Consider the following 24,566-nt stretch of genomic DNA (forward strand, 5'->3'; position numbering starts at 1 on the left):
ATTTGACCGTCTCTACAGCATAGGTAGGCACTAGGGGTACCGTGAGTATGGAATCCATGGATTGTGTCCAGTGTGGGGCACTAGGCTCCTGCCTTCCTTAGCTCAATCCTGAAGTTACTGCCTTTCCCTGTGTGCTTGCCCAGGGTGGTCATGCCCGTATTGTCCCATGCAAGGAAACAAATACACCCAGTTTTCCTAAAGGAGCAGCCCCAGAGCCTTGAATCAAACTTTGGCCCAGTCGGGACCCTTCTAGAAAGAACCTGGGCCCTCCTCCCGCTTTCCTGCTGCAGTGGCTAATTAAATGCAGGACTTGATTGCTGTGTTGACTTGGTACTTCCTGAAAGTCACACTGCTTTCCCGAACTTGTTTTCTTCCGCGCTAAGGCCAGTCCCATGGGCGGTACTTTGCCTGCCTTATCTGGGCCTCAGCGACGTCTGAGCTGGATGACTTCACCAGTGGCAGTTGCAGAGTTCAGACAAGAGCCAAGTATGCAGGTGAGGACTAGAGGGAACCCTGGCGCTCAGAGGGTTTGGGGCTCTACATCAGGCAGGGTGTCCCTGAGGCTGCCTCTTGCCTCGAGGATCTGTCCAGAGTAAAGGCGGGGCTGAGGTGCTTACTGCCCAGGTGCCTTGGATGCTGCAGCCGCCGCCGGGAGCAGAGTAGACCTGGGCTTTGGACGCTGCCCGGAGCAGTGTCTCACTCTGAGCTCCAGGAAGGGCATAGGCAGCAGCTGGGTTCTTCGGTACTGAATGGGAAGAGGAGAATGGCGACCTCACTCTTCCTTGTCATCTGACTATGTATATGGGAAGCCAGGGGCGTGCAGTTGCCCAGGTCTCCAGAAGAGGGGCTTGGTGCACAAGGGGCCGCGGTGGTTGGTACTTGTGGGCTTCTAAGGCTGGCCACTCAGAACTGGCAATCTATGCCACGTTTGGTCAGGGACACTGTGAATCCTGATTTTTTTGTTCCCATCGTAATGTAAGTAGAAGCCGACTTCTGGTTGTGGGCTTGAAGGTTCTTCTTGTGACTTTCCTTCGACTCCGGAATTCTTGAAGCTCCGTGCATGTAACTCCCAGCCCGACTCTGAGCTGGAAGCCATTGTGCTGTATGAGATGGGCTGCAGAGGGGGTCAAATCTGTGGGTGGGGTCCGGGGTCCGCCGGTGAAATGCCACGACAATCTGCTCCTGACCGCTCTGCGGCTCAGCACTCACATCCACCAGACAAGGGTCAGGGTGACAGACCATCAGGGAACTCAGTGAGGCAGTAATTACAAAGGCATTGGGAGGAGGGTGTCATAAAAGTGACACTGGGTATTGTCTGTGTAACCTGAGTCCTGAAACAGATTCTAGGGGTTCCAACGTGCGGTTTCTGCTGCTCCTTCCTTAGAAAGCAGATAAAAACACAGGAGAGGAACTTAACCAATACAGTCCTTGGGCAAGAAGAGCATTGAAGCCTGTCAGCCCATCTTTAAGGAACTAACATGAGCTTCAGGCTTAGAGAGAGAAAGAGGAAGGGTCTACATAATTAAAAAGTCCTGGTCACAGTGTGGCCTGCTTGGTCGCTGTCTCTGTTCTGATTGTGTAGGGTGTTGCACAGAAGTCTTTGTTGCTTGAGGAATAATGGGATTCCCAAGAAGTGAGCGTTATTCTGAAACCCTGGGCCACAGTGCATTAAAAGCAATGGCTGGTCAGTGACTTCCATCTTCGTTTCTCCAGCCATGAGGAGTTTAGATTTAGGGATGCCCCATGTGTAGCTGCTGTGTCTACGCACAGAGATGAGCAGGAACCGGAGTGTAAAGGAGACAGCTACAAAGGAGGCGGTGCCAGGCTCATCCTGCTTCTGGTTGTTTTGCTGTCCTAGGTAAGGAGGTGGCTGGGCACTGGGACCACAGACAAGACAGAGGCCAGAGAGGGGCACAATACCTGCTTCTCTCTCTGGCTGCTCTCACCCTCACCAGGGTGGCTGGAAGGAGGCTGAGAACCCTCATGGCAGGAGGTGGCGGCTTGGAGCAGTTAGGACTCTGGAGGAAAATAGGAGCCATATTGGCTGTGGAGAGTCAAACTTTTAGTTTCTCTCCTTCCACTACGTGGGTCGCAAAGCTCAAATTCAATCAGACTTGGCAGCAAGTGCCTGGCTGTACCTGTTGAGCAGGTAGCCCTTTCTTTTCCTTGTTTCTGGGACCTCTGCTTCCAGAGTGCTGAGATTAAAGGCAGATGCAACCACACCTGGGAAAAGACATTAAAAATTTGTGTGTGGGGGGAGGGGCGGTCTGGAGTGATGGCTCAGTGGTTAAGAGCACTGCCTGTTCTTCCAAAAGTCCTGGGTTCAATTCCCAGCTACCACATGGTGGCTCACAGCCATCAGTAATGAGATGCAGGCAGAACACTGTGTAAGAGATAAATAGATCTTTTAAAAAAAACAAAAAAACAAAAAACAGTGCTTAACCTTTAGAAATATTGTGTGCATAGGGGTGTGTGTGAGTGTAGGGGTGTGTGTGAGTGTAGGGGTGTAGGGGTGTGTGTGAGTGTAGGGGTGTGTGTGAGTGTAGGGGTGTGTGTGTGAGTGTAGGGGGTGTGTAGGGGTGTGTGTGTAGGGGTGTGAGTGTAGGGGTGTGTGTGTGTGTGGGGGTGTGTGTGAGTGTAGGGGTGTGTGTGTAGGGGTGTCTGTGTGTAGGGGTGTGTGTGAGTGTAGGGGTGTGTGTGTGTGTGTGTAGGGGTGTGTGTGTGTGTAGGGGTGTGTGTGAGTGTAGGGGTGTGTGTGTGTAGGGGTGTGTGTGTGTAGGGGTGTGTGTGTAGGGGTGTGTGTGTGTAGGGGTGTGTGTGAGTGTAGGGGTGTGTAGGGGTGTAGGGGTGTGTGTGAGTGTAGGGGTGTGTGTGTGTGTAGGGGTGTGTGTGTGTGTAGGGGTGTGTGTGAGTGTAGGGGTGTGTGTGTGTAGGGGTGTGTGTTTAGGAGTGTGTGTGTGTAGGGGTGTGTGTGTAGGGGTGTGTGTGTGTAGGGGTGTGTGTGAGTGTAGGGGTGTGTAGGGGTGTAGGGGTGTGTGTGAGTGTAGGTGTGTGTGTGTGTAGGGGTGTGTGTGAGTGTAGGTGTGTGTGTGTGTAGGGGTGTGTGTGAGTGTAGGGGGTGTGTAGGGGTGTGTGTGTAGGGGTGTGTGTGAGTGTAGGGGTGTGTGTGAGTGTGGATGTGGCTATGTTTGTGTGCACAAAGGCAGAAGTCAGAGAACAACTCTGTGGAGTCTGTTTCTTCCTTGTGCCTTTACAAGGCTTCCGGGGTTAGATCCCCCAGTGGCCATAGTTTTAGGGAAACTGCCTTTACCTGCTGAGCCAGCTCACCAGGCCTTACAGTATGTTATTTAACTTAGACTGATTTGAGGACTAGGATTAAGAGAATGAAAGGAACTCAGGGAAAGAGTAAGACTTACAACAAAGAGTGTGGGTGTGAGTCTCTTCTTTGTATTTGAAATAGTCATGTTGTTGACGGCCAGCCCAGTGTACAGAGCAAGTTCCAGGACAGGCTCCAAAGCTACACAGAGAAACCCTGTCTCGAAAAAAATAAATAAATAAATTTAAAAACTTTTTAAAAATCATATATAGGAATTTTTTTTGGTGCGTTTTGAAGTTATTGCCTTCAAAGGGTTACTAAGACATTTAAATGATGAGGCTGGAGCAATAGGTCAGCGGTTAAGAGTACTGGCTGCCTTTTCAGAGGACCCCGCTTCAGTTCCCAGTACCCACATGGCTGCTCACAACTGTCCAGGGGATCTGATGCCCTCTTCTGACCTCTGAGGGCACCAGGCAAGTGTGTGGTGCACATACCTGCTGGCAAAAACACTCATATACCAAAAAGCAAATAAATAAACAAATCTTTTTAAACACTCAAGTGACAGTGCAACGGTGTGTCTGAGGATGCTAGCCAGGCTGTAATCGATAAAATAAGCCTCGAGCCACAGGTTCAAGGAGGTAGGGTACCGTGATTGTAAGTGGAAGACAATAGCCTTGTTTGTTTGAGTGCCAGAAAATGTCAGGGAGATTGAATAAGGACATACTTTAGCTCATATATGCTCAGACCTTAAGCATGTTCATTGCTTATTTTTTTAAAAAATAACTTATTTGATTTTATGTGTGTTGGTACGAGGTTGTCAAATCCCCTGGAGCTGGAGTTTCAGACATTGTGAGTCACCATGTGGGTGCTGGGAATTGAACTCAGGACCTCTGGAAGAGCAGCCAATGCCATCTCTCCAGTCTCTATTTTTTTTTTCAAGGCAGGGTCTCCCTGTATAACCCTGGCTGGCCCCGACCTTATTATGTAAATGAAACTGGCTTTGAACTCACAAAGTTCTGTGTGCTTCTGCCTGCCTCTTTGTCCAGGTTACTGGAATTAAAAGTGTGTGCTGCCACAGCTAATTATTTTAACATTTTTATTTGAAAATATATCTGGAATGTTTTTCCTACCCTCTTGACTGTAGACAGAAGTTTCTGTCCCACCTGATCCCACAGCCATTCAGTCCCAAAGAAACTCAGAGGCTTATATTAATTATAAACTGTTTGGCCTATTAGCTCAGGCTTATTATTAACCAGCTCTTACAACTCCAGTTAACTCATAATTCTTATCAATGTTTAGCTACATGGCTTGGTACTTTTTCTCAGTGAGGCATTCTCTTCTTACTTCTTCTGTGTCCAGAAGATGGCTGTCCCTCTGCCTTACCTCATCCCAGAATTCTCTTACTCTGGTCACCCCGCCTATATTTCCTGCCTTGCTACTGGCCAATCAGTGATTTATAAAACCAATAAGAGTGACAAACTTTACAGTGTACAGGAGCATCATCCCAAAGCATTGATTTTTGAGTCCATTTCTTTTTTTTTCTTTTTTTTTCTTTTTTTTCTTTTTTGGATTTTCGAGACAGGGTTTCTCTGTAGCTTTTTGGTTCCTGTCCTGGAACTAGCTCCTCTAGACCAGGCTGGCCTCGAACTCACAGACATCTGCCTGCCTCTGCCTCCCGAGTGCTGGGATTAAAGGCGTGCGCCACCAACGCCCGGCTCTTTGAGTCCATTTCTAACTGCCTACCTAGGAGAGGCAAAGTGAGACTCCCAGAATAAAGGAGAGGATTGGCTTCCAGTTCCAGGAACAATAGAAGATTCTCGCTTGGGAACTGAGAGGTATCTTGAAGTGCAGATCTAGGCTTGCCCTTTTCTCTGATGGCCAACCTCAGACCACACGGCACTGTGTTCATCATAGTGCAAACCAAAGATCTTCTCAAGACCAGGGCAGCCTGCCCAGCTTCAGCTAGGCCAGAAACAAGAAGTTGGCCCCTAGGCCTTCAGTCCTTCTGCAGAGGGATCTTGGTTTACTGTGAGGTCTGTCATTACACTGTGGTTTTCGTTAGTCACCTGTCTATGGTGCCTGACCAGTGCCACAGGGACCATAGCAAAAGCCACAGCACCTCCCCAAACACAGGTACCTGAGAGTAAAACAGAGGTGTGACCATAGAATCCCCAAGCTGGATTACAGAGCCATCTGGGGCTCCTACTGTGACAACCTCACGGTGGGCATGAAAAGAAGTTTGGAATGATCAGGGCCCTGAGGCTGGAGGATGCCCTTGGCTCCGGGCAATGGGAGAAGCCTAGAACCTGGGTGCCATTCTTGTGTACCAAAGATTCCAGCTTCCTATGGAGGCCACCATGAGGATGGTGGTATCCTCAGAGCCAAGATGCCTTGGTATCCTCAGAGCCAAGATGCCTTCTGGTATGAATGTCTTGTGGCATTTCATACACAGTGACATGCTGGAGGGGACTTCATAGATGTCTGATTCTGAAGGGAGGGGTGACAGCAAGGTAGGCTCTAACAGTGAGGAAGTGCCTGTGGGGTGATTAGCACATGGGGTGTGAGGTATTGTAGACTAGCTCTTAGGAAGAGCCAACAGGGAAACTGAAAGTTCCTATCACACCTGGTGCCTCCCCAGAGAGCTGAGTCTCCAAAGCTAAAGAGCACAGCCTCCCAGAACTAAGCTCCCATAGCCTCGAGGCAAGAGTCCAGCTTCTGGCTTTCACTTTCTGTGGGTGTCCCTGTCCTACAGCTGTGACTCAGTAGCCATTCGACACTGTTGACTGAGGTTCCTAGCTTTCCATATCACCTGGGTCCAGATGTGGACCAAGACTGACCTTTGACCAGCCTAGCTCCAGCCCAGGAATATGGACCAGGCTTCCCATGGGGCACTGACCAAACTTTTCTGAAGGGCTGCTGGCTGATGTCACAAAGAGTAAAGCTGCCCTCTGTGTCTGTCAGGGAAGGTTGGGCAGGATCCTTACCCCTCCTACACCTCAGTGGGTCCAGATGCATTTGTTGGACTATTACTGTGTACATAACATGTACCAAGCCTGTGGGAAACAGATGATATCATCAGGGTCGTTAGAGATTCATCTCTGCTGTCTCATCCTCCTCCAACATAATATTTGTATACATGTAAATGCGTGCATGTATATACATGTATTTCTATACACGTGTACATGTTTGTGGTGGTCGAAGCAGTCAGGAAACAGGGTGTTACATATTCTGCAACGGAAGCAGTAAACTATAAGTAGGAGTCAGGTCATGCTGTGTCTCGGAAGCTCTCTGGAGGGCAAGTTCCCTAACAGGAACTGTCAATGTTCTGTGGAACTTTCTCCTTCCTTTACTGCCAGTCAGCATCCCAGGAACCCTCAGAACAGGATCTACACATCCCACGGTGGCTGCACTGGTGAGGAGGGTGTGTACGAGGGGTCTCTATCCCGCGCTGGAAACTAAGCATTGAGACTAAAGGATGGTGCGAGATGCAGCTTGCTTGTCCAGGGATCTGGAGCTGCCTCTACCATAAGACAGGGTCGGTTGGGTTGACTTTGAGGTCTAGGAGATTTGCCCACCTACTAAAAGCAGCAATCAGCCTGTCCTATGGTAAACAGAAGAAATATAAAGCTCACCTGTGCTTTAGAAGTGTATAGTACAAAGTTAATATGAGGGCAGGTAGGCAGAGTCCAGGGTTAAAGCAAGAAAAGGCACTGGGCAGGCTGCTTGATTGAAAGACGGCCAAGGTCTCCCCTATTCTGGCATGGGCTACTGTGGTGGCTAATCTTGGTTGTCAACTTGACTACATCAGTGATCAACTAAAACGCAAGCTTCTGGGAACTTCTGTGTGGGATTTTCTTCATCAGATTATTTGAAGCCAGAAGACCCACCCTAAATGTGGGCCGCATCTTCTGATGGCAGCCCAGATAAGAGGAATGGAAGAAAGAAGCTTGGACCTCGGCCTGCTTGCCCTCACCCTCACTAGAGGCTGCATCTCCCCTGAAGAATTCCTTCACCAGTGTTAGGACCTCCTTCTTTAGGACTTCAGCACCAGACTGGGACAGAGGAAACATGCAGCCTAGCGGGCTGAACAATTACCAGATTCTTGGCCTCTGTGGCACGAGGCAGCCATTGCTGGACTACACGGACCACATCCTATACCTGGTGCTCAGTGAGGGTGATTGACCAAGTGAAAGAAGGGACAGGCAGGCGGGACGTGAGAATCGCAGGCACTAGGCTCTGAACAGAGGCCACTTAGTACACTGTAGGCAGTGCACAGGTCAAGTCAACGACAAAACTGTTTCTGTACAAAGTACAACCCAAGCTGTTTGCCTGGTTAACTTTGCAGCTCTAAGCAGGAAGTGTGCCGAACAGCCAGCTCAATGTGCCTCATTCCTGGCTTCATCTATCTGCCCATTGCTCTACCTCGGTCAGTCCCGCACTCTTTACCAAATGTAAGAACAGCGCTGGTGGCTGGGACCCCTGCCCAGGTTCAGGAATCTGGGGAGGAGTAGACAGGGAGAGCTCAAGGACCCTGGGCTGTATAGCCCTTCTGAGGCTGGTGCTGTTTTCTGGATCACCTTTGGGGACTTCTGACCCCTTCTTTTTCCTTCTTCTAGGTACTGTCCAAAAACCACTGACCAGAAGAGTTGTCTCCTGAGGCCCATCCTATGAATGAGCCATGGCGGCCTACCCTGTAACATCCACTGGCTCATTTCCCAGAATTCTCTGGACCCTCCTTCTCCTGGCTGCCTCTCTGAATGCCTATAATCAAAGTAAGTCTGGGTTTTACTTCCTCCCAAGTGCAGGGCCTCAGGGCCAGACATAGTAGGAGGGTCAGACCAAGGTCAGGACCAGATAGTGACCTTGGCTTTGTAGTCCCAATATGGTGGAAGCTGGGCTACTATAGAAGGGTGAGCCATGTATCCCTGAGAATAGCTGATCCTGAAGCACCAATAGTCCTGGGATCACTGCAGGGGCATTGGTATCAAAGACCATGCCTGGGCTGCAAAGTAAAGACTGTGCTCTCTCCACAGAGTGGGACAACCCAGTATGCACAGAACCACTGGAAGTGTCTGCTCCCAGAGGCAGCAGCGTGGAGATGGCTTGTAGCATCTCCAACACCTTCAGAGATGTCACCATTGAGCTGACTGCCGATGGAAATAAAACGACCATCTTTGACCAAAAGCCTCCAGGACGCTACGTTGAAGATTCATGGCACCTCCATATTCAAGGAGGTCATGCCCAGCTGGTGATCACGAATGCCCAGGACACCCACGCAGGGGAGTACCTGTGGAAGCTGCATGGACTCCAGAGAAAAGATGAAATCTTTACCCTGAATGTTACTGGTGAGCTTTAGGCTAGGAAGTGAGTTGGGGGGGAGGGGGAGGGAAGGAGCAGGGAGGAGCCCCTCACAATTGAGCTCTGAATTTCATCTGCTTCCACACACAAACGAGGACTCTATGTGTCTAAACCTACCGCCCTCCTCACCCCTAACTCCCTACCTAGTCCCTCCGGGCTCCGCTCCCTCTAGTCCTTCAAACCAGTTCAATCCACCATAGTCCCTTGAGCCCATAGGAGATTGGGGGTGACCGCAGAATTCCCTCTCTCTGACATGGAGGACCAGGGCTGCAGTCCCCAAACCTGATCATTTGTCTCTGGCAGAACCCCAAGACCAGGAAGGCTCTAAAGGCGGGAAACTCTTCACATTCTCCAATTCCAAAGGCACAAGATCCTTCACACTTTTGCCCCTTAGGCCACATAGCCGTTATTTCTGGAGCCCAACCCAGAGGCCCCTTCTAGTCTCCTCCACAACCGTTTCCTACCCATATAGGAGTTCATGATGGGAGTGTTGAGGGTGGGAGGGGAACAAGGGGGAACTGAGTAGGGCTGGAGGGGGTGAATTACGCCAGCCAATTCTCATTGACTTCCCTGCTCCAGACCTAGACACCACCAACCAGGAGCCAGAGAGCTTGCAAGTCAATGCTGAGCCCCCACCTTCAGGAAGCAACTTGGTCATTGTCATCATTGTCATCATCATCATCATTATCAGCATAATAGGAGTCAGTGTGTGTGTCTGCTGCAAGCGCTCCCGTTCCCTGAAGTATCACAGATATGAAGGGCCAGGGCCTGGTCTGAGTCATGGGTTTCCTGGCGGTCCCCACGGTCCCTACCGGACACTGCCCAAGGTCTTCCACGTCCTGCAGCAAAAGGTACTCAAGGGGCCTTATTAGTTCCAGACAGCAGACTACAGGACCTCTACTGGCTAGGGCTGACAATCTCTATTTGGACACTCCTCACATAATTGGACAGGCTCACAGGAAATCTTCTGTCTCCAGGCTCTCACCTCGACCCTGGAACACCCTGAGAACAGAACGGGGTCTGTGCTCTTCAGGTTCCTCCCAGGACTCCAGGGAAATTTTTTAATGAGAACAGAGTTGTGATTTTTTTTTTGATTCAGGATGCCCTAGAAGTTGACTGAGCCCCTCCTGTACTCAAAACATAACTCTGTTGGAATTTGGGAGACATCAAAGTGTTTCAGAGTATCTCAAGTGTGTGTGGTCTATCTGCTTATTTGTGTAAGCTGTTGTACATGTACATGGTTGTGCCAGTGCCTCTGTACCTCATACAGGCCCAAGCCAGGCTCTCAGGCACCTCTTTCCCTCCCTCCCTCTCTCCCTCCCTCCCTCTCTCTCTTTCCCCCTCTCTCCCTCTTTCCCCCTCCCTCTCTCCCTCCCTCCCTCTCTCTCCCTCTTTCCCCCTCCCTCTCTCCCTCCCTCCCTCCCTCTCTTTCCCCCTCCCTTCTGTACACAGGATCCCATCCATGTCCTCTGTAGAAAGAGCAACACTGGCTCACTAGGGAAGGGCCTGCTAAGCAGTGGTCCAGGTCTCTCTCTGGAACTCACAGTAACAGACTTTCCTGTGGTCATTAGTGCCTAACTCTGCGCCTCAACTTTTCCAATGGTGGGGGAATTCCAAGCTGCATAGCCCTTGGCTCTCAGGATTCATCCCCTCTGCCTTTTAAAAAGGGGCCTGGGTTCCTTCCCTTCTGCTGAACACCCCCCCCCATCACTTCCCTATGGCCTCCAGTGCCAGCTGAGGGGTGCGGATGCTGAGCCAGCTTTGCTCCGGGCACATAGATCTGTCTGCTAACTCACACAACAGCAAGTTCCCAGGACCCTGCTGTCAGGTTCCAGGGTCTTCGCAGAGGATTAGAGGTCCAGAATGGTGCATTACTATACTCCTACCACAAGGGGGTGGAGTGGGCCTGTCTGCAGGAAGCCCTCAGGGACAATGAGCTGATAAAGGGGGAAATACCTGCTGGTGGACATTGCTCTTCTGGGGAGGACAGCCAGGCCCCTAAATTCCCCCACGAACCTCCCTGCTTATCCCCACCCTTGCCTGCTGTTCCTCTGGGCCCATTTATCTTTATTGCAATGCCTACTTGAATAATTTTATCATTTATATAACTCATGCTTCAGAAAAGCCTTCATGATACAAACTGTTAAGGAAATATGGTAAATCAATGATTATATAAAGCTGTAGGCCTTCTAGGAAATACACTTGATAGTGAGAAACATGAAAACCCACAAAACAGGTCTGGAAAGATGGGTCAGGGGTTAAGGGCACGTTCCCTTCTTGGAGAAGACCTCAGTTTGGTTCCCAGCACCCAGGTGGCAGCTCACACCCATCTGCAACTCCAGTTCCAGGGGTGCAATGCCTTCTCTGGCCTCCACAGTTCCTGCATGCACATGGTACACAAGCATGCCCTTGGGTGCACGTGCGCACACACACACAATAAATATTTTTTAAAAAACACATAACACTTGTTTAGTGCTATACACTGAGTCCTAAAGATGAAGGCTGAGGTGGAGGACATTCCCTGATGTCCTTGACCTGGCCCAGAGCAGGCCCATAGCAGCTGTGAGTTGTTGGCCCTGAACCCAGATGCACAGGGATGTGTACCTAATAGTCTAAATTAAGATCCATGTCATTATGATGCTGGGTTTGGGCCAATTCAAGCCAAGCCAGCCCACCAGCTCCTCTGGTGCCCTGGGTCACATTGGGCACAGGCACGGGACCCATACATCTGGGGATCCCAAAACCTAACCAATCCAGAGTGCTACTGCTTTAAAGGAAGTCATAGCAGATGCCAGCTCTAAACCGTAGTTCAGAGGAGAGGAACTGAGAACCCAGGCACCCCCGTTCAACAGCCACGAGAAGCCTAGGAGGGAAACTGGATAGGAGCCCTTGGCTTTTCTTTGCTCCCTCATGGCTTCTGTCTGTCCAGGTTTTCTCTACTTGAGACAGAATGCTGGTCCTGCCGTGCCTACTCACCCTGGCTCCCTTCTGTGTCTTTGCCCCTCACTCCAGCCACAGGGCTCCATACCTACTGTCCTCATGCTGTGACCACGTGACCTGATGACCACGTGACCCGCCCCTCTCTAGTCCCGTGATCTCCTTTCTCTTCTCCGTGGCTTTTGGCCTTCCTCCAACAGGCCCTTCCCCCATGTGCCTGTGCCTGTGGGATCACGGCTAGATACCCATCTCTTTTCTCAAAGAATGAAGAGTATATCCAAAATGTATATAAAAGTTCTTTTTAAGGGATGGAGAGATGGTTCAGTGGTTAAGAGCACTGGTTGATCTCCCAGATATCCTGAGTTCAATTCCCAGCACCCACATGGTGGCTCACAACCATCTATAATGAGATCTGGTGCCCCCTTCTGGCCTGCAGGCGGACAATCAGGCAGAATGCTGTATATATAATAAATAATTTTTTTTAGAGTTTTAAAATCAGTTTATTATTTTCTGCTTGGGGGTGTGTATGTGGAAGTCAGATGACAGCTTCTAGGAGCCAGTTCTGTCAACCGTGTGGAAGAAGCAAACTCCAGTTATCAGACTTGGTGGCAAGCACCCTTACCCAGTGAGCCATCTCTCCAGAGCTGGATATAAAAATTTTAATAATATATTCTGTAGGATAGATAGAGCTAGAGAGCCAAAAGGGTGAATTATTATAAAGTCACTCCCTGGAAGAAGTGTTCCTTTTATAATAGTTAAGAGAAATTGTTTGGTTTCATCTCGTGCTGCTTGTGTAGAGTCTCATTTGGATGAGTAAAAAGTGGAAATCTCTTTCCTCCTCTTTCTAGAAGATAATTTGGCTGCCTGGTGCTCGCGGAGGTGAGAAGAGAGTGTTGGATCCCCTGAAACCGGAGCTACAAATGGTTTGAACCACCACACACGTGCCAGGAACTGAAACCAAGTCCTTTGCGAGAGAAACAAGTGCTCTTACTGCCTAGTCCATGATTCTTGTTGTTGTTTTGTTTTGTTTTTTGAGAGAGGGTTTCTCTGTGTATCTCTGGCTGTCCTGGAACTCACTCTGTAGACCAGGCTGGCCTCGAACTCACAGAGATCCACCTGGCTCTGCCTCCTGGGTACTGGGATTAAAGTCATGCACCACCACGCCCCATTTATCTTTTTATTTTTTTATTTTTTGTAGATTTTTATTCTGTTTTATTTTAGAAAAGGTCAGAGTAAGTAATCCTGGCTGGCCTGGAATTCACTATGTAGAACAGGCTGACCTCAAACTCACAGATGTCCACCTGCTCTGCCTGCTGAGTACTGGTATTAAAAGTGTGTACCACCATGACTGGCTAAAGATTTTATTTTTAATTATGTGTCTATGTGTGGGGTGCGGGGTGGGAGTTGTGTACGTGAGTGCCCTGCCTGCAGAAGCCAGAAGAGGGCGTCTGATCCCCTGAAGTTGGAATTACAAGCGGCTGCATGTCATAACCAGCATGCCTGGAGCCAGGTCCTCTGCAAGAGCAAATCCAGCTTTCTCACTGCCTCTTAAGTAGTAACTTTTGTACCAACCAAGGTCACTAGGGGCGAGGGTCAGGGGTCATTGGGAGCTGTTACTTAAGGCATCGCAAGTCGCTCGGAAAACTCCGAGAGTCAGTATCTAACTGCTAGATTCGGGCCTTTTGTTTTTATTTTTTTGCTTTTTGGTTTCTAGACCTGTCTCTCCCCAGGTCAGCAATGTCAAATCAATGACAGAGATGAAACTCTGTTCTTCCGGACAGCTACACAGTGGAGAGAGGCTTTGGGGGTACTCTGGCTGGTTTTGCTTAACCGATACAGGGTCATAGAACCATAAATCATAAAAGGCTTGAGCAGCATTTTGGAGGGATGCGTAGTTATCGGAAGAGGTTGAGGCTGGAGAGTGACACCTCTTGGAGATTGAGAAGTCCTTGAGAGCCGTAGACAGGCACTGCTGTTGATGGTGAAAACTGATATTCTCGAGACAGCACTAGCTGGGGCTTTAAGGATTCGTAATCTGCAACAATTGCACAAGAGCATTAAGTAAGTAAAAGCAAAACGGGAGAGTTAAGCAGGTGATTGGACCCAGGAGAATTAGTAACCAAGAGAGCCAGACGCAGTGCCTCTCCAGGGTACCATTTCCCAGCTGGCACTGTCCCTCATGGATGGGCATAGACTCCGCATCCCCCCCAGGGCCAGGCTTGGCAGTTCTGGAGAAAGACTGAAGGCAGAGGATCAAGCTGGTCCTGGAAGACCTCGTGAGCTGCTGGCACGTGCTAATCCCATAGCTGAGTTCACTGACATGTTAGGATAGACATAAGAAGCCAGTCTGGGCCGGGCAGTGGTGGCGCACACCTGTAATCCCAGCACTCGGGAGGCAGAGCAGGTGGACCTCTGAGTTCCAGGTCAGTCTGGTCTACAGAGCGAGTTCCAGGACAGCCAGGGCTGTCTTAGAAGAAGAACGGGGAAGGAGGAGGAAGAGGAAAAAGAAGGAGGAGGAGGAGAATCTGATTGCCCACGTTCTGCTTTCCATTCCTGAATTAGTGCTGAGGTGCACAAGAAGGATGTGCTGGCTAGTTTTATGTCAACTTGCTACAAACTAGAGTTATTTTAGAAGAGAGAATCTCAGTTGAGACAATGACTCCACAAGATCGGCCAATGGGCAAGGCTGTGGTGTGTTTTCTCTGTTGGAGAGAGAAAGAGACTCACAGTGGGTGGTGCTACTTCTGGGCTGGTAGCACTGGGTTGTGAGAAACACCAAACACATGCTGGGAACCAAAACCAAGTCACCTGCTAGAGAAGGAAACCCTCTTAACCACTGAGCTATCTTTCCAGCCCAGGGATTTTAACAAAGGTAGAAGCTAAGACATGAAAAAAATATCTATAAGTTAAGACCATTTAAGGAGAGGATGAAATTTTGGGATTTGGTATTGTGGTCTGAGACCATTTTATTTTCCTAATAAGGTGCTGAGTGGAAATGGGGACATGACTGCCCCTAGCTGTAGTTGAGAAGGTTTTTATTGTGGATATGAGAGAGAAGAGTCGGAGGCATCTGGAAGGGTCTAGACTGAACTGGGCCAGGAGAGCAGATGGGACCAGGTGTGACAGGGCACGGGAGGGGTGGGGGAAGCAAGAGAGGAAAAGAAGAGGGATGGAAGAGGAGGAGGTCCAGGAATGGAGCCAAGAGACGACCCAAGAGGCCAAGACAGCACAAAGCCAAAAGACTGGGTCTTATAAGAAAAGAGAAACTAGGGGACGGGAAGTTCAGTGGCTGGAGAGGTTTAGGGTAGTGGGCGGGATGAGAAATGCTATGTTAATGGCACCTCAGAGAGCCATTGGTCCCCGGTTTCTTTGAAAATGGTTAAACCAAAATCCGGAGCACACGTCCTCCGGTTTGCCGCTGCCTCCAACACACGTAAAGGGATCTGTGGGTGCTAGAATGTTGTGCCGGAGCTGAGATTTCTATTACTTGACTGTTCTCCGTAAGCCTGCAACCACCGCCACAAAGAAGCAGACCATCCTATACCACACAGGAAAAGGTAGCCATGAGAATGTTCCATTTCCTGACAGGTTGGCCTCAGTTTGTATGTCTTACTACTCACAGGGCCCGTTCAAGTGTTCTCCCTGACCTTATCTTTGGTTCTATCAGCCCCTGGGTCTCTGCCCAACTTGCAGTTAGCACCACCATAGTCTGTCTATCTTTTTGTCTATCTGTCTGTCTTTCTCTCTTTCTCAAGGCAGGGTTTCTCTGTGTAGCCCTGGCTGTCCCGGAACTCACTCTGTAGACCAGGCTGGCCTCCAACTCACAGAGATCCTCCTGCCTCTGCCTCCAGAGTGCTGGGATTAAAGGAATGCACCACCATCGCCAGGCTAGAATCTCCTAGACACACACACTCTCTCTCTTGTTCTCTCTCTCTTTTTCTGTTTTTTTTTAGATTTACTTTTATTATTTTATGTGTTTTGTCCGTGTGTGGGCAAGTGCTCACAAGGCCAGAGGTGAGTTACAGGAAGTTGTGAGCCACCTGACATGGGTACTGGGGATTGAACTCAGGTCTGAGCATTTTCTCCAGCCCAGTACAGTCTCTTTCCATAGAAATTTTTTGCTCGTTTTACAATTTGGAGAGAAGTCTCCTGAATCTTACAGTTATCTTTTTTTTTTCATTTTATTTTATATTTTATTTTTTGGTTTTTCGATACAGGGTTTCTCAGTTGCTATGGAGCCAGTCCTGGATCTCATTCTGTAGATCAGGCTGGCCTCAAACTCACAGAGATTTTCCTGCCTCTGCCTCCCGAGTGCTAGGATTAAAGGAGTGCGCCACCACCGCCTGCCAGAATCTTACAGCTTCCTGAGCTTCTTGCTTAGCTTCCAGAATCTGATGAACCTCCCACCTCCCTCGAGGAGGGAAAAGTTTCAGTTCTGAGGAAACAGCTAGCTATACCATGCTTTGTTCCAGGACGCTAGACACATCTCTGGTTGATCCTCTGTGTGGCCATGCATTCACAGGCACAACCCCAACAAAATTCAGAGAAAAGGAACCCACAGAGCGAAGCCACACATTAGAATGAAGCCACAGGAAACAAGAGATGCATTCACCCAGCGTCTAGAAATTCAGCTGCTGCTAAATAAATTGTGAATGACCTCAGAAAGCACAACCCTTGAAAACCCTGGGGGTTTGCTTCTCGCTTCCCTTGACCTTCAGATTCTACAGCCTCTGCCTTTTATAAGTGGTGGTTTCTGTCTTTAAAACTCAGCACCTGGAAGGCAGAGGCCGGGCCATCGCTGTAAGTCCAAGGCAGCCTTACCAACATAGGGAATTCCATACCAGCCAGAGTGACGTAGTGAGACTCTGGAAACAGCGAGAGAGGGAGAGAGTGACCAAGGAAGAGAGGGAAGGGTGGAGAGAGGGAGAAAGGGAGGGAGAAAGAAAGAAAGAGGGAAGGGGAGAGGAGAGAGAGCGAGCGAGAGCGAGAGAGAGAGAGAGAGAGAGAGAGAGAGAGAGAGAGAGCGCACACGACTTCAGCAGAACCCACCATCTCGCTCTCCTCTCTAGTAGTCTCCAAGGCCAGCGACCAGTCAGCTAGCTTCAGGAGATCAAGGTCACACTGCTTTGTTCTGACTCACAGTGATAACAATTGCTGCTGGCCCAGCTGTCAGGTTCCAGAGGCACTTGGTATTAGCCGTCCAAGCAAGGCCATCCGGCTACCACCACAAGGGGGCAGAGTGTGCCTGCCTGCAGGGAGCCCTAGGGACCAAAGCTTCTGGAGACCTTAATCTCCCTGATCCCCACCCTGACTGCCCTCTCACCCCATGTTCACCTTCTGTTCCTCTTGGGCTCATTTTTCTTCTCATGGTAATCTCAACTTGGGTGATTTTTCCCCCTACGTATGCCGTGACCCAGTCTGTGGGTAACCCTCTGTGATTCCGGTCTTTAAAAAAATGAGTATGGTAAATCACTGGATGGAAGAAATCATCATCTTCTGGGAAATACGGTTGAAAGAAACATAAAAAAAAGAACGCATAACACTTGCTGAACACCATATGCTGAGACCTAACCATGAAGCCCTGAGCTAAAGACACTGCCTGGTGACTATGACCTCCAAAGCCACTACCATAGTGCCCCTGAGGCTATGGCCCTACGCCCAGGGGCACAAGAGTCTGTGTCTCTTACAGGACGGTGGTGATGCAAGCCTTTAATCCCAGCACTCAGGAGGCAGAGGCAGGTGGACCTCTGTGAGTTCGAGCCAGCCCGGTCTACAAGAGCTAGTTCCAGGACAGGCCAAAAAGCTACAGAGAAACCCTGTCTTGAAAAACCGGGGGGAAAAAAAAGAGTCTGTGTCTCTTTAATCAATAAAGTACGTTATGTTTGGGCCTTCATCTCCCCTGTAGTATTGGGTTACATTCGGGCACCGTCCACGGGGCCGTGTGTGTCTGTAACCTCTGAAACATGCCACATGCTACCTCAAACAGTCAAAAGTGTTCATACATGAAGGCTCCATCAAGGCCAGCCCTGGGGGTGGCAGGAGTCCAGTCCATGTGCCCCCTGTATGGCCACAGGAATCCTACGAGGAAGACTAGGTTAAGGCCTTTGGATATTCTTGCTTTCCTGTAACCATGGTAGTCTCCTCTGGGGCTTGAGTGATGATTTCCCCGACTGCTCGCCTTCCCCAGCTCCCCTCATGTTTCTCTCCCATTTTCTCCAGTTACAGGGTTCTGTACCTGTTGACCCTCTGTTGGGCACACGTGACCTGCCTCCTCCCCAATCCTTTGTTCCTAAAACCTTCCAGATTTGACCTTTCTCTACCCAAGTTCCTCTTCCATGTGCCCTGGAACACTCCCAGCCTACCCACATCTTCCAGCAATTCCAAGTGGGACCCCATGGAAGAACTGGATTTAGGTCCTTACGTGACAGTGTACACACACTGACCTTTAACCCTCACTATGGCACACACTGGCTCTGGTACCACCAAATAAAGCTTCATGGTGGGCAAGAGTCCTAGATGTCCCTTGACTTAGGAGCCGGACACAGGGTCTTCACTCTCACCCCAGAAGGTGGGCTGCTGTTGACGGGGCTCCTGACCACCCTTTGACCCAGCAGGACTGACTCAACACTGCTTCTAAGGAAGAAGCAATCACAGCCTAACCTATATGTGACTTCTCCTCTGGGGCTATAATCAGGTAAGCTCTGTGATGATGCCAGGTGACACCGTAGACCTCAGCATGTCCCAGCAGAAAATGATACCAAAAACCAGAGGAGATCCCAGCTGCCTCCTGGCCTCTAACACTCTAAGACCCCCTTCTCTTTCTGACACAGCTCCAGCCCTTATCTCTCCTCTCTCGATGTCTCTGGTGGAGACTCTAGGTTGGGGCGATGAAGAGGTGGACCAGACAACCAGCCAAAGAGGACAGTTGGGGTTTGGTAGCCATGTAATTAAAGTGTTCCCCCACCTGGTTTGCCGTGCGGCTCCACCTCCAAGACTCCGCCTTCACCTCCAGGAAGCCCTCCCTCTGTACTTACCACCAACCAAATTGAAAAACCACGCCCCTGTTTCTTCCTCTCCTGGGGCTTTTGGGGGAGCCTCTGTCATCTTGCTCACTAATGTGTTTCCGCCAGAGTGGCCGATGATGTGGTTCTGGTCGGCTGATCTGGGCAGCATGTCTAAGGATGTACTGCCGGCCTTGCTTCTTACATTGGCCATGGTCCTGCCTGGCCCCCTGGATGCCCAAGGTAAGCATTTCTCCACACTGTAGGGCTCCCACGGGGAGCCTCACACACCTGCCTGGGAAGGGTTGGCACTGATCTTGACTTCCCTGAGTCTCCTGGAGCCGCCTCAGGTCTGAGGAAGAGCTGAGACTTGAAAGCTTTGTTTACATGATTAGCAATGGCCTTTGTTGCTAGTGAGGATGTTTTTGTCTAGTTCCCATTCAGAGCAGCTGTCTGTGGGAAGTCCTGTGGTAGGGTTCAAAGGTTCTGCAATGAGAGCACAGGAGGCCGCGGCTCCCAAGGCACGGCATTCAGTCTGTGAGGTCCTGAGGTTTGCCATCGGGCTGGTGGTGCAGGCTCTGGGCAGAGCAAACTAGGCTGGGCTCTGAAAGAGTGGGGATCCCATGACCAACATGTGCACCTCCTACAGAGCCATAGGCTCTGGATGCCTGGACATGACAGGGGAGGAAGGCTGATGACGCAGCCAACACCGGAAAAAGCAGGCAAAGAGGAGAGGGGACTGACTTAGAAGAGAGAGAAAGGGTAGAGCCTTGGGGAGGGGAGGGTCAAAAAGGAAGAAGTCCTAGTGCTGGGACACAACAGAGTTGCCGACAGCCCACCCTGAGGCCATGGACCGCTCAGAACTTGAGCACAGGGATATCAGCACCTAGCGCAGCTCCAGGGTTCCCTCAGCACCTTCGCTGAGGTGCCATGTTAGCACAGGATTGACCAAGTCCCTACACCAGTCCTGCAGAGAGGGGTCTGAGAGAGGCATCTTGCAAGGATGCAAAACGGGAGAGGGAAGCCTAGAGGAAGGGTGCAGGGCTTCTGACCAGGCCCCTGTGCACAGCAAAGTGAGACAGCACGTCTGTGAGCATGCATGTGTATGCACCGTGTGAGATGCTTGATTGCGCGTGGACATGTATGAACGTGGAGTCCGTGAGATATGTGTTACTGTGTTTGAGTCCCCGTGTGCTGTGCGGGAAGGGGGAAGATCTCTCCGCCAGCCCAGTGGTAATGGTGGCTGGTCCTTCACAGAGATCAAGATTGCCTCTGAGGGGAATTCCATCAACATCACCTGCTCTACAAGTGAGGCCTTGCAGGGGATCTTCCTGAAGAAGACCTGGCCCAAGACCTGTCCCAAGAATGAGAATGTGATTTACTTTGAAGATGGGGAAAACCCCACAGTAAACGAGACCTTCACAGGCAGAATTGATTTCTCCGGTTCCCAGAGCAACCTGACCATCACCATGCGCCTCCTCCGGCGGGAAGACTCTGGCATCTACACCTGCCACGCTAACACAAAAACCATAAAAGATGGCCCATCCACCATGGTTGTGGTGACAGGTAGGGAATGCCCCCATCTACTGCTGGCTAGGCCAGGAGCCCGTTGGCTCCCAGGAGCTTCTCTTCACTTTCTGGAACTGTCTGCTCAGAGCCTGCTTGCTCCTGGGAGCCTCCAGTTGCTCCCCCTCTGCTGCTGTAGCTCCTTCCTGGTTCGACCTTAAGGCCTCAAGTAGGATCTCCTACCAATGGTTCTTTTTGTTCGTCTTCCCAGAAAAAGTGTCCCAGGAGACATACAGATCCCAGGAACCTCAGGGGACATCCATTTCCCTCCTGGCTGTCATGGCTGTAGGCTTCTTCCTCATTGGGCTGGTCCTCGGGATGCTGTGCATGCTGAGGAAGACACAGGTCAGTGTGAGCCTATGGCTGTTACCAACGAGCTGGCCCTCCTCACGGGTTGAAAGAAGGAAAGACAGAAGGCTTCAGGCCAAAGATCTGGTCAAAGGCACTGAAGACGCAGAGGGGCGTAAATGAGGCGTCTTGCAGGGACGCAAAATGGCAGAGGGAAGCTGAGAGGCAGAGTGTGGGGCTTCTGGCCAGGCCCCTGTGCACAGCAAAGTGAGACAGCACATGTGTGAGCATGCGTGTGTATGCACTGTGTGCGATGCTTGAGTGTGCGTGGACATGTATGAACGTGGGATATGTGGCGTCCCTGAGATACGTGTTAATGTGTTCGAGTCCCGTGTGCTGTGAGACAGAGGGCAAGGGTCCCGACAGCGATCAGCTCTTCCTGATCGCTCAGCATTGGCCCTGGGTCCTGCCTGCAGTTCATCCTGCCAGGTGCAGATGGACGTATGCTCTGCTCCCCCAAGTCTGGGGAAACTGCTTGTTGAGGATAGGGGTGGCTTCGAGACAGGCACACTTTACCCACGTCACCATGCTGACCACTGCCACTGTCTTTTCAGATCAAGGAACTGTGTGCCTCAAAGAAGAAGGACTCACCGTGTGTAGTGTATGAAGACATGTCCTACAAGCACAAGACTCCATGCACCCCCAACCCGTACCAGTGAGCCCCTCTACCCACGGTCCCCCGCCCCATGCCTTGTTTCAGCAGAGTTCATAGTGGTCCTGCTGACCCACCCAGCCCAGCTCCCCCAGCACCCTGACCATGACACTCAAGTGCCCCCTTGGTGCTTCTGGGTGAGTGGGACTCCTCCTCTGTAAGCTTGTCCACAGGGCTCTGCAATCTATCCCTACCCTAGCCAAGTAGCCCTGACCAGGCTGCCATCAGAGGAAAAAAAAACTTGGGGGGGGGGGAATGTGGTACCTGCCTTTGAGTAGCCTGGCCGGAAATAAGTAAGTAAATAAATAAACAAACAAGTAAATAAGAGCTTGCTTTTTTCCATCTCCAACCCTGGCTTCTATTTTCCAGCTCCCACTTGAAGAGGGCAGGGACTCAGACTGTCGCTCCTCCAGGGCTTTGTGGCCAGAGTCTGTGAGAGCAGCAGAGGGCAAAAGTGGGGAGAGGGGACACTCCCCTGCCCCAGTCCCCAGGAGGCTCAGCACTCCAGACACCTCCATAAGGAGCAGCTCACCTGCACAGGGGAAGAACCAGTGGCAACAGCCTCACCCATTCTAAAAGGCCATGTTCCTAAGGGCCCAGCCCTGCTAGGTCCCTGTTGGTGCAGCCTCAGTGAGAAGAGCGTGAGTGTTGGCTTTCCCAGACTCCTCCCTTGTCCAGAGGCCACTATTAGGGACTGACACATGAGGCCACAGCAGCACTGTACCGAAACCTGGGGGCCAGCCCAGTTCCCAGTGTTACTCTTGGGGACAGGAACCCGAAACTGAGGCCAGAGCGGTCAGCTGATCCATGGTGAGCTGCTCAGTCCCTCGTCTTCCTCCCATCGCTGACTCCTGGGATAACTGGAAGCAACAGAAAGGTCAAGAACAAAATAGACACATTTGTGCTGGCCCCACAGCTGCTCCACGCTCTCGCCTGCCACCCTTGTCTCCTGCCCTTCTGACCCCTCCCCGCTGCCAACAGAATAAGGTAGGTGCACAGGACAAGTAACTAGCAGCAGCTGTACCGTGGGGGTTTAATAGCTCTGCTCTGTGCACCTGGAAAACAGGGGGTCAGAGAATCCCCCAGTGAGTGGCACCCTCGGACCCAGGCCACGGCTCCATCCACCTCCCCACAGAGCCTCCTGTCTTGCCAGCTCATCCCCAATTCAGCCTTCCCTACCCAGGCTGACCTCTGCTCCCCAAGCTACCACCATGGCCCCCATGGAGGCTGTGCACTGCAACACTAGTGACAGCAAAGCCCGAATGAGTCCCAGGAGCACCAGAGACTGAAGAGCCGTGTATGTCCCTGGGATTGTCAGTGCCCAACGTGCTGTGTAGACAGAACCCGGGTCAAGGGTCACAGGGACCGGATCATATAAGGTTAAAACCCCTGGGGCAACTAAAGCCCCTGTTAATAAGCCCCAGCAACCTTTGTCCCTCTGTAGGTACCTCTCACTTGCTGCCCCAAGTCCCATCTGTCTGGGCCACTGTCCTGGGTCTAGGTGGCCTCCTAGACAGTGTCATCAACCTCACTGGTGAAATGTGCATTTTCAACCTTGAATGAGGCCTCTAGGACATGAAACCTCCCTCTACACCTAAACTCGGGCCCTCTGTCCTCCATCCAGGCCTGGCTGGACTGACCCAGCTCCAAGGCCTGATCTACCCCTAACATCTCAGAAGAGACACATCGCTCCTGTGTTGGTTGGCCCTCGCAGCAGGCCTTCATGGAGAGGGCTTTGCTCAGCTGGGGTCATCCACAGAGAGTCCTCCATCAGCATGAAGAGAACCTGGTTAAGACAGCCGCAAGTCCAGAGGCCTACAGTGAGCCCCGAGGCTGTCTACGTCCGCCCACCAGCGTAAGTCGTAGAGACAAAGCAAGTGCCGTCAGCTGCATGCTTTAAGACATCTCAAAAGTAAATGATAGAGAACTATGAACTGCAGGGAAATGTTTACTAAACAAAATACAGGTCAGAAGTCAATATATTTATTTAAGTTATAAGTTGACTTGTCCGTGAATAAGAAGACAACATTTGGATAAAAGAACATACCAAAAACGAGCAGGTAGCCAGCAATACCCAAATATCCCATTTTTCACAGTGATGTCTGCCATTATTTAGTGCTCTCTCTGCATCAGGTCTGCTCCTCAGCATCTGGAGGCCACCAACCCTCTGCAGATCTGGGCAATAATGTATAGTCTACATCTAGAAGAGCTTGACCCCAGGCAGCAGCTGTGGGCCTGGACGGCTGTAGCTGAGCCCTTTTCAATTAGCCCCACCAGCCAGCAGTGACCAGGAAAGGCAAAAGAAAACAGGTGTGGGGTCCTGGGGAACAGGCTGGGCACAGCTGACATCCTGAGATCCTCAAGCCTGGTCAACACCCTTCACTGTCAAGATGTCGTATATACAAATGCTCCTCTCGCATTGCAAAGCGACCATGTTGGCAGCTGTGCCCTGTGCAGTAACAGAAGTCTCCTTCTGGCACAGCCTTCCACACAGAGAGCAAAGGATCAACAAGGGGGCAGAGCCCAGGAGGCTGATTTCCGTGCTCTCCACCTCCCTAAAGGAAGTTGAGACATCTATGGCTTGGGGCTCAGCCAAGGGCACATCCACATATACAGCGGATGCCACCAGGGTCTTGCTGATTCGACAAAGGGGCCTGATTATTGTGAATTAGTGACTTAGAGAGGTGGGGGTCTGCTTCTCTTCAAGTACTGGTTTGGTTGCCAAGGCTCGCTGACATCAGCTAAGCTGTCAGAGAAGCTACTCTACTCTGGTTCCTCCCCTCAATTCAGAAGCAACTTCCTGAAAGATAAGCAGACTGCCCACAAGCCCACCTCAGAGGCCTTGTGATATGAAACATGGCTTGCCAGACTCCACCCGGCAACAACAGGCCATGTGTCCACAGAACTGAACCCCCAGGCTCCTCTCCCTCCTCCTAGCCATGTTTGCTCAGGGCTTTTACTTCATGGTCGTCCTCCTGACCCCTCCATGTTCAGGACCCCATGATCCTTCCCGTGACCCTGGTCTCATGTGCTGAGCTCCCCACAATCCTCCTCTTTGTCTTCATTGAGGCCTGGATGGTGTGGTACATGGGAATGAGTCTTTCAATTACGTCCCCGTCCCCACCCAGGCTCAGAAGCACCCACTTAGTGAGCACCACTATGAGCTTTGCATGTTGGGTAATATTCTGGTGACTCCAGTGACAATAGCGTGTGCTTGGTCTGAGTTCCGGCCCCACTGTGTTAAATTCTGTGCCTCCCACTTGCCTGCAGGAAGTGGAGACATCTATGGCTTGGGACTCAGCCAAGGGCAGTGCCACCAGGGGCTTGCTGACTTCTGGTTCTAGATCTTGGCTACTCCACACATAAGCCTTATTTTTGGCTCTTGGGG

The 24,566-nt window shown here is 50.9% G+C and overlaps 2 protein-coding genes across 2 annotated transcripts; both read left to right on the plus strand.

The window, feature by feature from the left end:
- The first annotated feature begins 386 nt into the window (after positions 1-386).
- LOC142859586 (secreted and transmembrane protein 1b-like) lies at positions 387-12,956 on the plus strand. The gene is made up of 5 exons (XM_075989756.1): positions 387-494; positions 7,933-8,088; positions 8,350-8,661; positions 9,254-9,525; positions 12,460-12,956. Exons 2-5 carry the CDS (start codon positions 7,995-7,997, stop codon positions 12,538-12,540), a joined length of 759 nt encoding a protein of 252 aa, XP_075845871.1. The 5' UTR covers positions 387-494; positions 7,933-7,994; the 3' UTR covers positions 12,541-12,956.
- Positions 12,957-18,705: 5,749 nt separating this feature from the next.
- Cd7 (CD7 molecule) lies at positions 18,706-21,479 on the plus strand. Its single transcript, XM_075942123.1, has 4 exons — positions 18,706-18,855; positions 19,870-20,178; positions 20,390-20,523; positions 21,081-21,479. The coding sequence occupies exons 1-4, from the start codon at positions 18,750-18,752 to the stop codon at positions 21,183-21,185; spliced, it is 654 nt and encodes a 217-aa protein (XP_075798238.1). The 5' UTR covers positions 18,706-18,749; the 3' UTR covers positions 21,186-21,479.
- The last annotated feature ends 3,087 nt before the right edge of the window (positions 21,480-24,566 follow it).

Source organism: Microtus pennsylvanicus, chromosome 11 (assembly GCF_037038515.1).
Source record: "Microtus pennsylvanicus isolate mMicPen1 chromosome 11, mMicPen1.hap1, whole genome shotgun sequence".
In the NCBI taxonomy this organism is placed as follows: domain Eukaryota; kingdom Metazoa; phylum Chordata; class Mammalia; order Rodentia; family Cricetidae; genus Microtus; species Microtus pennsylvanicus.

Bases quoted from the DNA above. Each gene is read 5' to 3' on its own strand.
- LOC142859586 (XM_075989756.1), top strand. From the start codon at position 7,995: ATGGCGGCCTACCCTGTAACATCCACTGGCTCATTTCCCAGAATTCTC. The intron at 8,662-9,253 runs GTGAGCTTTAGG...TCCCTGCTCCAG, and splicing joins CTTTACCCTGAATGTTACTG to ACCTAGACACCACCAACCAG. The intron at 9,526-12,459 runs GTACTCAAGGGG...TCCTCTTTCTAG, and splicing joins TCCACGTCCTGCAGCAAAAG to AAGATAATTTGGCTGCCTGG.
- Cd7 (XM_075942123.1), top strand. From the start codon at position 18,750: ATGATGTGGTTCTGGTCGGCTGATCTGGGCAGCATGTCTAAGGATGTA. The intron at 18,856-19,869 runs GTAAGCATTTCT...GGTCCTTCACAG, and splicing joins TGGCCCCCTGGATGCCCAAG to AGATCAAGATTGCCTCTGAG. The intron at 20,179-20,389 runs GTAGGGAATGCC...TCGTCTTCCCAG, and splicing joins CACCATGGTTGTGGTGACAG to AAAAAGTGTCCCAGGAGACA.